This window comes from Dama dama, chromosome 30 (assembly GCF_033118175.1).
Source record: "Dama dama isolate Ldn47 chromosome 30, ASM3311817v1, whole genome shotgun sequence".
In the NCBI taxonomy this organism is placed as follows: Eukaryota; Metazoa; Chordata; class Mammalia; order Artiodactyla; family Cervidae; genus Dama; species Dama dama.
Window position 1 is genome coordinate 28,239,528 of NC_083710.1, and position 16,245 is coordinate 28,255,772.

The following is a 16,245-nucleotide window of genomic DNA, read 5'->3' on the forward strand; positions in this document are numbered from 1 at the left end:
TGAGCACACAGTCTAACTAAATTAGTCACTCTCTATTTTATTTCCTCTGTAGCATTCAGTCTCTCAAGTTATCTTGTTTTTGTTTACATGTTTATTGCCTGGCTTTCCACACTGATAGCAAGTATCTCACCACTTTATCTGTGAAGCTTCTCGGATACTTGAATAATGCTTAACATTTCACCTTGTAGTGGCTCAGTGAACATTTTTTAAAAAGCATGAACAGAAAAATGACTGATAACATGGAAATCTCAGTACTCATTTGAGTTCTAAATGGTGAAAAAAACACAAAAGACCATAATCAACTGTCAGTTCAGTTGCTCAGTCGTGTCCGACTCTTTGCGACCCCATGAATCGCAGCACGCCAGGCCTCCCTGTCCATCACAAACTCCCGGAGTTTACTCAAACTCATGCCCATCGAGTTGGTGATGCCATCCAACCATCTCCTCCGCTGTTGTCCCCTTCTCCTCCTGCCCCCAGTCCCTCCCAGCATCACGGTCTTTTCCAGTGAGTCAGCTCTTCGCATGAGGTGGCCAAAGTATTGGAGTTTCAGCTTCAGCATCAGTCCTTCCAGTGAACACCAAGGACTTACCTCCTTTAGGATGAACTGGTTGGATCTCCTTGCAGTCCGAGGGACTCTTGAGTCTTCTCCAACACCATAGTTCAAACGCATCACTTTTACGGCGCTCAGCTCTCTTACAGTCCAACTCTCACATCCATACATGACCACTGGAAAAACCACAGCCTTGACCAGACAGACCTTTGTTGGCAAAGAAATGTCTCTGCTTTTTAATATGCTGTCTAGGTTGGTCATAACTTTCCTTCCAAGGAGTAAGCATCTTTTAATTTCATGGCTGCAATCACCATCTGCAGTGATTTTGGAGCCCAAAAAAATAATCAACTGTAGCAAGTGATAATTAGCAAGACTTGAGTGATACACTTCCTTACCTTTGGAGTTAGAACTAGAAAATAATATCATTAGCAGGAGATTATTATTTGAATTAATGTTAGCTTTCTTCCTCTTATTAGTGAAACCTGTCTCTTGGAAATTTTAGCAGAGCAGATATAGCAGTTGTATCTGTAAGCTGAAATTCTGGCATGGTTTATTAACAAATTTATAACAGTGACAGTGTTAGCAGAGTACAACAGTGACCCAGTGAGTGTCAGGAACAGCAGTTCAGTGATCTGTAACATTAATAGTAAATAAATGCCAACTGTCAGTCTGCAACTAGGAAACAGTGTTAAACTGCTTCCTGAGTCAACAGTGATCAACATAAAACAGTTCCCTTTTCAAAGAGTGTGTGTGGTGGTGAATTCACTAAGGAATTTTGAGTATGTGGATGGTCAGAAACAGTGCATGAGAATGCCAAGAACCCGAAACATTCAGTATAAACCTACGTACGTAGGCTTTTGAAAAATGGCATTTACTTAAATATTTTCACTCAAAACAGGTTAATATTTTTCATTGTGGATGTGTCATAGCAGAAATACGTGACTATAGGCAGTCCAGTAACATGAAATCTCCTGGTTACCAAAGTAGACACATTCTGTTACGTCCAACAATGCAGGTAAGGAATACTTAATTAAGAAATATTTCAGATTTCATTTTGAGTTTTACCTATTCAATGTTTTCTTGTGTTTGTATGCCTATATAGTAATATTTTTTGTTATTTCTTTTAGACTTTAATCTGTGATGTACATTCAATAACAAGTGATAACCATAAGTGGACCCAGGTTAGTTCTGTTGTTTTTTTAATCCCAAACAGGTAATATATAGGATGAAGCAATGCTTACTAAGTTAAGCAAAAGATATTTCCTGCTCATAATTTGATTTATGAGTAAAGTATCTTGTTCATTATGAGCTCTACAAAGATGCATTAATCCTACAAGAAACTAAACCAGTTCAGTTCCAGTTGCTTTAGGACATGGTAAACTAGGGTGAGGTTGACCTAATCTACCCAGTGTGAAACTTAGTTTTTTATCCTCTCTCAAGTAGAATGTTTTGTTTGCACAGTGGATACAAATAGATGCTGATATTCTGTCATCTTGGGTTCTAAAGCATACCTAACCTGTCTTTTTGCCATCTGTACTGGGTAGAGCCCTAGGAACCGACCTCTCTTACTCAGAGAATAGCCAGTTAGTCCTCCAGTGCTGATTCAGTGAGGTGCCCATTCACAAGGGTGTTCACTTATTTCTCTGTTACTATAAAGAGGAATAGTTAACTAAAGAAAATGTCAGTAATGAAAATTATTTTAGCTGTGAAATAGGATTATAAAATAAGATTCAGTTCATCAGTAACTGTCAAGCATTGTGTTTGGGCTGTAATCTTTTCATTTATAAGGGTAGTATAAGGTTAAAAGCTATTAAAAGAATATTCAAAAACAAAATCATTGGTCATCTGGAGATTCCAAGGGTATTGATTTCAAACTCTGGCAATTGGTAAATAAAGGGAGAGGCTATATACTTTATTGTACCTTTTAAAGGAAAATTCTTCAGAAAATTTTCATTTTTCATTTGAAAATGTCATCAACCTGAGAATATTAATGAATCTAGACAGCTGTATTTCTTAGATGTGAAAAACCTATAGTCTAAACAAAAACTCTCTGACCTCTAGAACAGTGCCTCACATATAGGTGCTTAGTAAATATTTGTTGGGCTAACAGATAGGCATTCTTACAGCTTGACCAGTTTGTCCAAATTATTGAAATTCCATTAGTGGTGTCATGCTGTTCAGTTTTTAAAGTTTACACACTTAAGTTGGTACTTGAAATACTACATTTTACTCTGTTCCTTAGCAGAAATACTCCCAGGAATATTTCTAGATTAAGTGATATGTACAATTTGAAAATCTTAAAGCTAGTACTGATATTTACTCTTACCCATTTCAGGAAGACAAACTTTTGCTTGAGAGCCAACTGATTCTGGCTACAGCAGAACCACTGTGTCTTGATCCTTCCATAGCTGTAGCCTGCACTGCAAACAGACTGCTCTATAACAGGCAAAAGATGAACACGCGCCCGATGAAACGGTAATCACCTTTGTGGAAGGATAAACTGAAAGAGAGCTAGAGAGCTCTGAATTTTGACATTTATGGTATCTTTTCCCTCTAAACAGTAAAAGTGTAAGAATTAGGATTTTTTTTTAATACTCTTCTTTATTTTGAAATGATGCGTTCTGTGCATTCTTTTGAAGAACAAACTACCTATAAATTCAGTCTGTTCACCAAAAATAAATTCTGAGCAGAGACGAGTATGAGAATAAAGAATAATTTATCCCTTCCTAATACCAGTGTAATTTTTGTTAATGTTTCCTTTAAAAAATCAATTTATAATTTCTTTTACAGATCTGGGGGAAAGTGTTTATAACTTCTTTTACAGATCTGGGGGAAAGTGATTATAGTTTGAGAAGTCAAACTATAGCTAAATGCCTTTTTATAACATGGTAATTTGTCTTTGAATATTTTAGCCATCTCAATAAAGTAAAAGAATGCATATTAATTTAGACTGCAGTTATAGTTGGCTCATCATTAAGTTCTCTTTGAGTAATTGTTTCAGTTGTCCACTTTGGATCTTCAAGTTTGAAGGGGCTGAGATAACCTACCCATTTTCTGAATTCTCTGTTTTACTGTTGAAGTAATATATGCTGAGGAAAAGGTACAGCTTTGGAAACAGAGAAATAAGTCCATAGAGAATCCTTCAGCCGTCCCATAAAGTGTCCTGGAGCCTCTTTCCACATCTCTCCACACCCACTGCCAGTACCTTAGACCAAGCCACTGTCATCTTCATCTTGACTTCTGTGATAAAATGCCTTCCTAACTGGTCTGACTGCTTCACCTTTGCTCCCTTTTGGTCTGTTTGCCCTGCAGGCAAACCAAAGTAATGTTTTAAAAACCTCAAAGCAGATCATGCTACCACTTGCTTAAATCCCTCTAAAACCATCCCATTGTACTTTATGTTATCATTCATCTGCAAGGCCCTTGGCTTGCTCTTTGACCTCATTTCCTACTGGTGCTCTAGTCCCACCTGTATTTTTCATTTTTGAAAACAAGCCAGCATTGTTCCTGCCTCAGAAACTTAAAATTCTCTGCTTCAAATATTCATTCCCTGATCTCTCCACAGGTTGTTTCTTCTTGTCATGTCTTAGCTCACACAGTTTTTTCAGAGTCCTTCCTACCCTCCCCTAGTGTTGCCTTCCATATCACTTATTCCTCCCAGGACTCTGGTTTTTATGCATACTCTACTGTTGTTATCTGGAGTGATCTGACCTGTTCCTTTGTGAATGTATATGTGTCTTCCCTTCTTGACTGTCAGCTTCATGGGAGCAGGAATTATGTTCATTATGTTCATTTTTATTTCACCAGTGCCTAGAACATTACTTGGCAAGTGACATTGTCCTCCAGATATTTGTGATTTAATTACACATTTTTTAAACCATATTTATTCTGAGTTTCTTTTATTAGCCTGGTGTATCAATAGTTCTAATCTCTTAATATTCCAGATGTTTCAAGAGATATTCCAGGTCCTCTCTGAATCGGCAACAGGATCTGTCCCATTGTCCACCTCCTCCTCAGCTAAAATTACTTGATTTCTTACAAAAAAGAAAGGAAAGAAAAGCAGGTCAGCATTATGACCTCAAAATTTCTAAAGCAGGAAATGTAAGTATATGTTTTTAAGTGAAGCTTGTTATGCCAAATGCCTTATTTTGCATTTTAAGTATATTTATTTATACTGTTTTTAATTTTTTTTAGTGTGTAGATATGTGGAAACGGAGTCCCTGTAATTTGGCTGTACCTTCTGAGGTGGATGTAAGTTAGTTCATGAATTGCACTTATTTTCATATATAAGTTCCTAAATCTCACTAATAGTGTCTTATACTTGGGAAAACAGAGATTCTTATTACTACTACTTTTCTCTTTTAATTTTATTGAATGAAAGATTCTTTAAATTATATAGTGCTTTACAATTTTCAAAATTTTCACACATATGATTTTTACAATCCTGTAATAACCGCTTTTTTCCCCCTAGTTTTAACCCCTAGTTCATTCTCCATATTTGTGCAAAAACACTTCTTAAGTCAAATGCTCATTTTCAGAAGCTGCTCTTTCACATTACTTGTCTAAGTATGTAACTCCTTAATATAGATTTGTATTTAGAGCAGGAAAAATATACAAAGTATTTCCAAATGTGTAAAGATGGTACATATTACATTATATGCATAAAATGCCTCTGATTTTTTTTCATAATATTTCATCATAATTTCCTGATAATACTTCTCACTGGTTAAATTTAAAAATTAACAATGTTGGAGCAGTGGTCAAGGTTTGCATCCTTGAGTAGTATTTTTTGCTGGTCTGTAATGTACATGAACTATAAATGAGCAAAGACAGGAAAGAGCTCTTTTGATAGGAGGTTCCATGTTTCTTTTATTTTCCTATTTCTCCTGTTTTTATTATTCATTAAACTCTCTAGAAGCGGTTAGTTATTTTCACAGATGTTTGCTCGGGTGCATGCTTCCTAGGCCAGCACAGTTGTAAATCTTACTATCTGTGATTTTAAAAAAATTTTCAAAAGCACAAAGCCAAAAAAAGCATTAGAAGTAGACTGTATATACAATATACAACTCAAGAAAGTAAGCCACATTATCTTTCAGTGTGTGTCTTGTCTATACACCCCTCAAGAAACATGGCCTGAGAAGAGATGTTCGGTGCAAATACCAAAGGGAGGAATTGACTTCAGAGGGCAATCTGGGTATATAAAGCAGCACTTCCCAAACCTTAATGTACATAAGAATCACGTGGATTGCTTATTAAAGTGCAGATTCCAATTCAGCAAGTCTGGGCTAGGGCCTCATCTCCTGCAGTATGTGACAAGCTTTTAGGTTGCATGGTACTGGGTTCCGCAGACCTTACTTTGAGTAGCAAAGCCCTAATACAAAGTTTCTCAGTCTGACTGATCAGTTGAAACATCTAGAATACCAGTTAAACATACAGATTTAAAGCCCCACTTCAGTCCAACTTACTGAGTCAGGTGTCCAGGGGAGGGACATGGGAATCTGAATTTTTACCAGATGCCCAAGTGAGTCTGTTACTCTTAAGAATCATAGTTACCAGAAAGATGAGAACTTTTGGTTCACAGAGTCTGGTAGAAAATACATGGAATATATGGTTTGAGTTTGACTAGAAAATGGAGATTTACAGAAATTTTACCAATTTTAGTATAACTTCCCTAGTCTCTTTCTAGTTGTGTCCGCACTGTTGCCTGACAACTCCAGGACAGTGAAATCGCTCAGTCGTGTCTGACTCTTTGCGACCCCATGGCCTGTAGCCTACCAGGCTCCTCCGTCCATGGGATTTTCCAAGCAGGAATACTGGAGTGGGTTGCCATTTCCTTCTGCAGGAGATCTTCCCCACCCAGAGATCAAACCTGGGTCTCCCACATTGTAGACAGACGCTTTACCATCTGAGCCACCAGGGAAGTCAATTCCAGTAAAGACCCAGCCAAAATAAAAGATCCTGGTCCTAATCACCTCTTTGACATCCCAGTTTTCCTGAAAGATAAATATGATACCTACTTAAGGAATAAAAGGAAGAGGCATTTGTGTTTATTACATTTGTTTAATGGCAAAAGAGATCCTAATTTTTTTATATTGTAAAACCAGTTGGTCTAATTGAATATATATCAGGAGAATTTTAAACTACTTAAGCGTAAATAGTTGGTGTTATTAGTGACTCAAGAATTCTTGGGCTAAAAAGCATATTGTATTAAGTTACTTACGTTTTTGTCTATGGTCATAATACTGGTTTCATTATATCTGGTGTCTCTTGATTTGGTTGCTTAGGTGGAAAAATATGCCAAAGTAGAAAAATCTATCAAGTCTGATGACTCACAACCAACAGTCTGGCCAGCCCATGTAAGTAGCCACTGTAGGCTCCATTTCTTTTGATGCCATTTCTAATCTGGAATCTGAATTTATTAAACATAAAGTACAATAGCCTTTCCTTTGGGATCTCCTTCTGTTTTTAAAGAATGGCAAGGCAGACTCTGCCACTGAACCACTAGGGAGGTCCTCTTGGGCAGTCTTAAATAGGTCTACAGAGCATGTTCCATGTGTCTTAATTGCTAGATACAAGTTAGTGTGTCATTTATCCCTGGTTTTTGTTAATTCTGATTATGTATTTTCGGAAGAGGGTATTTTATTTGGGATACTTTTTTTCAGGATGTAAAAGATGATTATATATTTGAATGTGAAGCTGGTAATCAATATCAGAAAACAAAGCTGACCATTTTGCAGTCACTTGGTGATCCACTTTACTATGGTAAAATCCAGCCATGTAAAGAAGATGAGGAGAGTGACAGTCCGATGTCGCCATCCCAGTGAGTTCTGTTAAATACGTGTATTTGACCAAGTAAACCATCAAGAGTTTATTCAGTGACTACTGATGAGCTATTGATGAACAGAAATTTCCCCTTTTTGTTAACTTCAGTTAGATTTGGCAGCAGACCTCAGTAAACTTAAATTGTAGTTACCTCGTTGTGAAGTTCTTTAAAATAGTAATTTCTTTTTTAAAAACTATGCTTAATTATTTTTATATTTGCTATAAAAGATATGCCTGTGGTATTCGTTTTGGTATATTTATATGCTGCCACTTATGACTTTTGGGGGCTTCCCTGGTGACTCAGAGAGTAAAGAGCCCATCTACAATGCAGGAGACCTGGGTTCGACCTGAGTAGGGAAGATTCCCTGGAGAAGGGAATAGCAACCCATGCCAATATTCTTGCCTGGAGAATTCCATAGACAGAGGAGCCTGGCGGGCTACAGTCCGTGGGATTGCAAAGAGTTAGACACAACGGAGTGACTAACACTTTGACTTATGACTTTAACCTCTGTGAGCATAAAATGCTTCTGGCAATAATTCGTTTAAGTGGGAAGCAAGTTTACTGTAAATGTAAAAGCTGTTTAAAATGCTTGATATTTCAGCACTGCCTGTAAGGAAACAGACTCAGTGCTTCATGTAGTTACTGGGTCTAGAAATATATTTACATGGGACTTCCCTGCAATCCAGTGGATAGGACTCCACGCTACCCCTGCAGGGCCAGAGATTTGATCCCTGGTGATGGAACCAGGGTCCTGCATGATGCACAGTGCGGCCAAAAACAATAGAAAGCAATGTGTATAAAGTTGTTCCTCGTTAGCCGCAGGGCGCTGGTCCCATGACCCCTTGGGTACCAAACTCTGCAGATGGTCATCTCTTACATCGAAATAGTGCATATTTGCAACTTAGGCACATCCTCTAGGTTACTTAAAATACCTAATACAATGTAAATGCCATGTAAATAAGTAGTAAATACAACTTAAATGTTGTATAAATAGTTGCCAGCCCATGGTAAACTCAGGTTTTACTTTTTGGAACTTTCTGGAATATTTCTCTCTTCCCCACCCCACCCCCCCAAATATTTTCACTCCATGGTGGTTGAATCTGAGAATACAGAATCTGCAGATATAGAGGGCCAACTGTACTTGATCTTTCTAAACTTATGGGCTGCATATATTTACTATGAGGTACCCAGTATTTAGTTTTGTTTTAATGTTTTATTATTGGTTCTGTTCTTTTAGTCTAGTTGATGCTGTTTTGAAAAGAAGGAAAAAGAGAACTTGAGCATAAAAATAGCAAGAGCCAGCTCTATGTTAAATCATAACAAAATACAAGTTGAAACTATAACAGAAAGATGGATTTTAAAGAACAACCTCACCAATACCTAAGTAAAAGTCACTAGGAGGAAATAGCAGTCAGGGGATCCTCAGCTACTATTTTATTTATACTTAGTAGAAAGACAAGATATTTTGATTAGCCATATTTTTTTAAGTCTTCCCTTTAGAAACACACGTTGGTCATTTTAAATAGTTACTAACTTTTCTGAAACACAGTGGAATGACATATGATCCCTCATTAAAAAAAAATTGGTTCAGAAAGCCAACTGATTATATTTGTTTGACAATTAGAGAATTGAATTTTTTGCCTTTTACTACAGGACATTGCTGCAGAAATGCTGCATGGCTTATTACCTTCCAGTCATTCTCCCATATTCATAAATTACTTGATTTAATAGCTATGAAGTTAAAGTTTGAGCTGCATTAACAAGTTTTTTCTTTTTTTTTTTTTTTTTTTACATTTTATATTTCAGCTTCTCCACAGATGATCATTCAAATTGGTAATTAAAAAATAAACAAACTCACTATTTTAATCTGTTAAGAAATGATATAAATGTCATTCTTTTAAAAGAGTTGGTAAAGACTTTACTTGAATTGGCGATAAACTCTTGTTTGTCAAAATGTGCTCTAAGGTCCTGCTGTGTAAACATTAATAATGACTTCCAAAATCAAAAGTTTAAAGCTGGAGGAAGCCCACAGGCCTTGTACAAGGTAGTTCAGTGAATTTTGGTGTAGGCCAGACACTTGTAAGGGTATGTAGCACTTGGCAACTTTCAGCCCCAAATAAATCTCCTTTAAATTAAGTCAGCCAATTTATTCACAGAATTATTTTGTAATGCATGCAAGACTTGGTCATCACTTAATATTTTTTAATGTGTTTTCAATATTTTTTTCATGATATCATGATAGATTTTAATTCTATGTTTAAAATTACTAAAAAGCCTTCAAAAGTAATCTCGGGGCTCCATGAAACAAGTATTTAATACTTTTCTCTTTTCTTAAAAAACAATTTAGGTTTGTTATTGGATCAAAGACTGATGCTGAGAGGTAAAAATATTTGCATCTTTATTTTTGATTGGATGGGTATGATAAACTTTACTCTTGTAGGACAGAGAATACTCCGTTAGGAGTCAAAGCTTTGATTCTAATTATATCTCAGGTACTCTTAGGATTTTTAAATAGAATTAAAAAAGTAACAATTAAAAGGATAATGTTTAAAATACAGCTTTATTTTAAATAAAACTTAGATATATCTATAATAGCTAAGGAAAATGAGTTTTCAGTAGTCTTTTAATCAGAATATAAGTCAGAGTCAATGGTTAATTCTTCTGGCTGCTTATTGGTGAAATAATCCCTGTAACTTTATATTAGAGACAAGATACTGAAAGGATCTTTAAATAGTTAATTAGCAAAATGTTTTCAGCTTTAGCTTGTTACTGAAAAATTAAAAGACTGTGCTTTTATCAAAGATAAATTGTCTAAATTTTAATTTTTGTGTTATTTTTCATAGAACTTTTCTCATTAACAGTTATTCATTTTCTATGTAATCAATTTATGTTTAAAATAGAGTTAGCTAATCATTACTTGTTTTCCCCCTAATATTTCAGAGTAGTCAATCAGTACCAGGAATTGGTCCAGAATGAAGCCAAATGTCCAGTGAAGATGTCGCATAGCTCCAGTGGCTCAGCCAGCTTGAGTCAGCTTTCTCCAGGGAGAGAAACAGAAGTGTGTTTGGTTAACTTTTTTGTGCTGTTACTTTTTCATGCCTGATTGTTCTCAAGGAATCTGAGAAATATTAATGACTAGTTTTTGAGGGATTGTTGCCATCCAGTTGCTAAGTCATGTCTAACTACAACCCCATGGACTGCAGCACACCAGGCTTCCCTGTCCTTTACCATCTCCTGGAATGTGCTCAAACTCATGTCCATTGTTTAGTTTTGTATTTACTTTTAACTTTAATTTTCTTTTCATTATTTAACTTTATATAATGGAAATTTTCAAACGTACACAGAGGTATAAAACAAAAAGTGTAATGAACATCTATGTATACTAATCACCTGCCTGACTTCCGCAGCTATCATTTTTCTGGGGAAGATTTAAGGGTGAAGCTTTGCTGTCATCTTACTCTGCTCTTCTTCAAAATCTTTCTTCACCTTTTTAGTCAGAAATATTTCTCCCTTTGTGAAGTTGCAGTCTTTTGAAATTTGTGTAATACCTAATCTTTTTAAACTGTGTTTTCATCCAGAAGTTGCAGTGTTCTGAATTTGTGAATTTGTGATTTGAGTTCATTTTAATGAGTATGCTTAATGTCATTGTCTCTCAGCAGCCTGAGACCGTGTCAGTTCAGTCTTCAGTATTGGGGAAGGGAGTGAAACATCGACCTCCACCCATCAAACTTCCCTCAGCCTCAGGAAATAGTTCCTCAGGTATTGCATTCCTTAATTTCCTATAATCTAGAGTAAGAAACAGATGATCATAATCCATTTACTCATATTTTGATTTGCTCAGAATTTTTAATTGTAAATCTAAGAATGTTAGATTTCATTTCATAAATAGCAGAATTCATAGAATGTTAAATTGTAAACCTAGCAAATAACTTCTACATTTTTTTTCCCTAGGTAACTATTTTACACCACAACAGGCCAGCAGCTTTCTTAAATCTCCAACTCCTCCTCCTGCTTCTAAGCCACCAAGTCTTTCTCGGAAGTCATCCGTGGATGTTAATCAAGTTAGCATGCTTTCTCCAGCTGCCCTATCACCTGCCAGTTCATCACAAAGTAAGTTGTAACTTAAATTCTTCATTAACTCTTCATAAGCTTTTGCATTAGTGTTTCTTAAGATAGTTCTTCCAGTGAAATAGTGAAATCTGAATGTACTGTCTACCCAAAATGTACAAGTTTTAAGAAGCTTCAGGCAGCTCTCTTGTTGACTGTATGTATTATGTGTTTATTGTAATTGTATTTGTTTTTCTGTATTTATGTATGCAGCTTGTGTATACCTTTCTTATAGACTTGCAACCTACACATCTCCAGAAAAAATTAATCTGATAGCTAAATGTAGCAGTAAGATTCCAAATTATTTTTTATACCAGTGTAACTTAGGACATTTTACATTTTATGTAAACCATGCAGCTGATACGGAAAAAAATGTCATATGAGTTGTTGCTGCAGTCCTATCTTTGTAAATGTAAGAAGTAAACTGAAAGCTAGTTTTTTAATAATACCCATACACTCTCATTAATTGCTGTCAGTTACTAAAATGTGGGATGATCATAAAGCATTCTGAAGATGATAAAATGTAATTTTTACTACTGAATACTTTTTTTTAAACATCAAGAAGAATTTGCTCAAGAATTTTAGCATTAGTTTGAATTTCTTCAAATTAACAAATATCTGAGATACTTAGGTACCAACTTGCAAATAAAAAAAGCATTCCAGTTTTTTAGATTTTTTAATAAATGACTAATATGTGCTGAAAGTTTTAGTACACTGCACAGTGACAGGGTGGTCTTTGCATTAGATGTAAACATCTTCATCTTGATAGCTCAAAAGGTGTAATTTTTCTGCCTTCTTGTTTTGCACAAAGAAAAAATTTATAAATTTCCTGAAAGTCTTATTCACACTTCTTATGTTGTGGGTATGGATTATTATGTTAATCTACTGCACACAGTTGTTACTTTAAGTAAGGGTTGAGTGACAGCTTCTGGACATTCACATTTCTTTCCTTTCTTTCTGCAGGACATGAAAGCTAAAAAAGAAAACACCTCAAGAGCTTTTGGTTTTATTTTTCTGGTTTTTGTTTTTTTATTTTTTGTTTTTTTTTTAAAAAGTTGATAAACTGTGCATACTTCATTCACAACAGATTTTCTATACATTCTACATTTAAACCGAAGTACACAGTTACTGTTAAAGATGCAGTATTATCTATCAAATACTTGCTTTATTACTGTGTTTTGTAAAATTTGTTTGTCAGGGTAAACTTGATGTGTTAGGAATTAAGTATGTATATTTAGGTGCCAAATACGATGGTTAACTGTATGTAATTTATTAAATATGTTCAGAGTTTTATCTCAGACTGTTAACAGAAAATAAGCAATATTTCTAAGTGATGTCCTAAATTAGTGAAATCGTAAATAACAAAACTTAATTTTAATTCCTTTTAAAGTTTTTAGGCCACAGATAGCATGGTAGGAAACTAACTTTTAAATGGGTTTTGTGATAGAATACGAATGTATATTTTTACTCTTACTGTAATAGCATCTCTGATGGCATTTGTAGGTGATATACTGCATCCTTAATTGTAATTGAGTGTAGCAACACTCATGTATCATGTGTAGAAATTAACACTTGCAGTTAACTGCTTTTAAAAAAAAAAAAACTGGAACAGACTGTCAGTGCTAAATAAGATTCCATTAACCTTATTTGAAAAAGGACTGGCCATTTATAACAAACTAGCAATTTTTATTTTTCTCAATGAGCAGGATCTGGAACTCCTAAGCCATCTACTCCTACACCAACCCCTTCATCGACCCCACACCCTCCTGATGCTCAGAGCTCAACTCCTATTACCCCTTCAGCTACCCCTACTCCCCAAGATTCAGGCTTCACCCCTCAGCCCACTTTGTTAACTCAGTTTGCTCAGCAGCAAAAGTCTCTGAGCCAGGCAATGCCTGTAACGACCATTCCTCTTTCCACCATGGTAACATCTATAACTACAGGAACCACAGCCACCCAGGTCATGGCAAACTCTGCTGGACTTAACTTCATCAATGTAGTGGGCTCTGTTTGGTAAGTTTGCATCAAAGCCCCGATTTTTTTTTTTTTTTTAAGATAATCTCACCAATCTAAAGAAATTACTTGTGAAATTAAAAACAAATTGTATATTGTTGAAACTGAAAAAAAATGGTTTCTGCATGACTAGAATTTATCTCAACAAGTACATTTGAATTTTAGGTAGTAATACATCCATTATAGGCACTAAGGTGGCACTACTGATTTCACATTGACAGCAGCTTAGATTTTTCTTGTTTATCCTGTGTTACCATCTTTTAATCCATTGATGAGTACATTACTCTACCAGATTATATTTTAAACCTTGGTAGATACGTAGTACTTAATTTTTGCCAACTTTGCTGTTGATATTTAAGACAGAAATATCTGTTTGTGAAGCAGTTTGTTTTTTAATCCAAGGATTTATATAGCTGATTTTTCCTTTACAGCACTAGTCTAATGCTTTGTCTTATTCTCCTGCAGCGGAGCTCAAGCTTTGATGAGTGGTTCAAACCCTATGCTGGGCTGTAACACTGGTGCCGTAACTCCTGCAGGAATAAACCTGAGCGGCCTTCTGCCCTCAGGAGGTCTGCTACCAAATGCATTGCCGGGTGCAATGCAGTCAGCCTCTCAAGCAGGTCAGAATATTGGAAATAATAACCTCTAACAAAATTAACACTCCATGCTTATGTTAAAATGTCATTTAAGTGATGTTAAACATTTAACATCCTTTTTTCATGAAATATTATGTTGAAAATATTTCCTTTCAAAAGCTTTTAAAATTCTCATATTTGAATTAAAAACCATCTGGTTATCAAATTCTCTGGAGAAACTTGGTAAAACTGTAAGTCTTTGCAAATTTTATCTTTGACTTTCAAACATTATTATAAAAGTAACTGTGATGGTTACCAGTGTAGTCCTGCTCCAGGTAAAAGGAACATATTTCGAAAACATAGGTAAGCAGGAGAAGCAACATGGCATGGCATTTAAAAGCCTCAGTTCTGAAGCCGGACTGCCTGGATCGAATCCTTCTTGTGTGACTTAGCATAACTGCATAATCATAGCAAAGTTACCTTTGGGCCTCATTTTCCTTATAAGTAAAATAAAGATGATAATAATAATACTTTACCTCACAGTTGTGAAGATTAAATGAGTAAATACAGACGAGGTGTTTATGCCTGAGTCGGGATAAACATTCAAAAATAACTGTTGTCACCATCCTTAGTAGTGGTTTATTGTGGTAGTTGTAGTAATGTAATTACATGTACTGGAAAAATGTTTTAACAACTTGTGCTACTTTTAAAGTTCTTTAAGAGAATGTATTGTAGAACAGTCTCATTTCTTACTCGGAAAAAAAAGATTAACAGAAAAACAAACTCAGCATAGTAAGAAAAACTTACTATGAGTTAGGAGAAAGTTTCTATGAGTAGGAGAAAGAGAACCCAAAGAATATAATATGAATATGTTTAATATATTGCTGTGATTTTCTAATTCTACCTGATATTCTTATTTTAATGTGTGTAAGTATGTTTTAGGGGTAGGAGCCCTGGAAAATGGATCAGTGTTGAATTTGGGATATTATATTTACATGTAATTCTTCTACTTACTCGTAGCTCCAAATGCTTATTTTAGGGCCTGGAAGAAGTCACTTAATTGTTCCCCCTCAACCTCAGTTTCAGCCCACTCCAGTACTCTTGCCTGGAAAATCCCATGGATGGAGGAGCCTGGTAGGCTGCAGTCCATGGGGTCCCTAAGAGTCGGACACGACTGAGCGACTTCACTTTCACTTTTCACTTTCATGCATTGGAGAAGGAAATGGCAACCCACTCCAGTGTTCTTACCTGGAGAATCCCAGGGACGGGGGAGCCTGGTGGGCTGCCGTCTATGGGGTCTCACAGAGTCGGACACGACTGAAGCGACTTAGCAGCAGCAGCAACCTGTTTCATCTGTTCTAAAACTGGAGTAAATGTAGCTAACTTAAGTGGCTACTTACAAGAAAATAAATGAAGTGATATGGAAGTGCCTTTAGTAAGCTGTAAAGCATTACCCAGATGTCATCCACCCTTAAAGGGAGTTATCTCTGTCTCTTTTTTTTTTTTTAATGAGAATTCCTAGAGGGACTATCCGTATTGTCACATTTTTATCTGGTTATGCTTTTTCCATTTTTCAGACAAGCCTTGCATACTGTCTTTTGTGCATTATCTACCCTTTATCTTTTCTAAATACAATTACCTGCTTAGAGGACTAGTTACCTTTTAAACTAGAGTTCAAATTGGTATATTTAGTGAGGAAGATACATACATACTTGAAGACTGGTATCAGCAAACAGTTCAAGCTGAGAATAGTTTTACATTTTTTAAGGTTTGTTTTCTTAAAAAAAGATAGAAGGAAGAATAAGGGACAGAGTCTCTGTGGCCCACGAAGCTTGCTGGAAGCGTCTGCCAATGCCTGCTTTCGGATTTGCTCTGTGCTGTGTCACAGATTTGGGGGAATGCGTTCAGGATTAACAGAGCATTGTTTCCTGACTTTCAGCTTGATCCTTACACACAGAATTCAGTGTTCTTCAGCATTATTAATGTTCGCATTTGCGCTTTAAGAAACATCACAAAGCACACTGGTTCTGAGACAGGGCTGTTGATCACAGGCCGCGTAGCACTGAGAAATAGAAGTAGGCAGCAGTGTGTGAGACGTGTTTGCACAGCAGTGATGGTTTTATCATACCTGTGGTGTCTGCATGCTGCCAGATTACTTTTCCAGCCAGTAGTTTAAG

The 16,245-nt window shown here is 36.0% G+C and overlaps 1 protein-coding gene across 13 annotated transcripts in view; it reads left to right on the forward strand.

The window, feature by feature from the left end:
- The window catches only part of SUPT20H (SPT20 homolog, SAGA complex component), a 37,759-nt gene that overhangs the window by 12,540 nt on the left and 8,974 nt on the right, over positions 1-16,245 (forward strand). For 7 of the 13 annotated variants that reach the window (XR_009691315.1, XM_061133408.1, XM_061133406.1 and 4 more), the window contains exons 8-21: positions 1,449-1,565; positions 1,678-1,731; positions 2,886-3,025; positions 4,495-4,651; positions 4,745-4,801; positions 6,835-6,906; positions 7,213-7,370; positions 9,180-9,206; positions 9,721-9,753; positions 10,314-10,431; positions 11,030-11,132; positions 11,325-11,483; positions 13,187-13,493; positions 13,959-14,113. Coding sequence is in view for 12 of the 13 variants with exons in the window: in XM_061133408.1 (XP_060989391.1) it covers positions 1,449-1,565; positions 1,678-1,731; positions 2,886-3,025; positions 4,495-4,651; positions 4,745-4,801; positions 6,835-6,906; positions 7,213-7,370; positions 9,180-9,206; positions 9,721-9,753; positions 10,314-10,431; positions 11,030-11,132; positions 11,325-11,483; positions 13,187-13,493; positions 13,959-14,113 (1,657 nt within the window). In the remaining variant the exon portion in view is untranslated. The remainder of the gene's footprint in view (positions 1-1,448; positions 1,566-1,677; positions 1,732-2,885; positions 3,026-4,494; positions 4,652-4,744; positions 4,802-6,834; positions 6,907-7,212; positions 7,371-9,179; positions 9,207-9,720; positions 9,754-10,313; positions 10,432-11,029; positions 11,133-11,324; positions 11,484-13,186; positions 13,494-13,958; positions 14,114-16,245) is intronic. The other 6 variants (XM_061133415.1, XM_061133416.1, XM_061133417.1 and 3 more) reach the window with 3 other exon arrangements.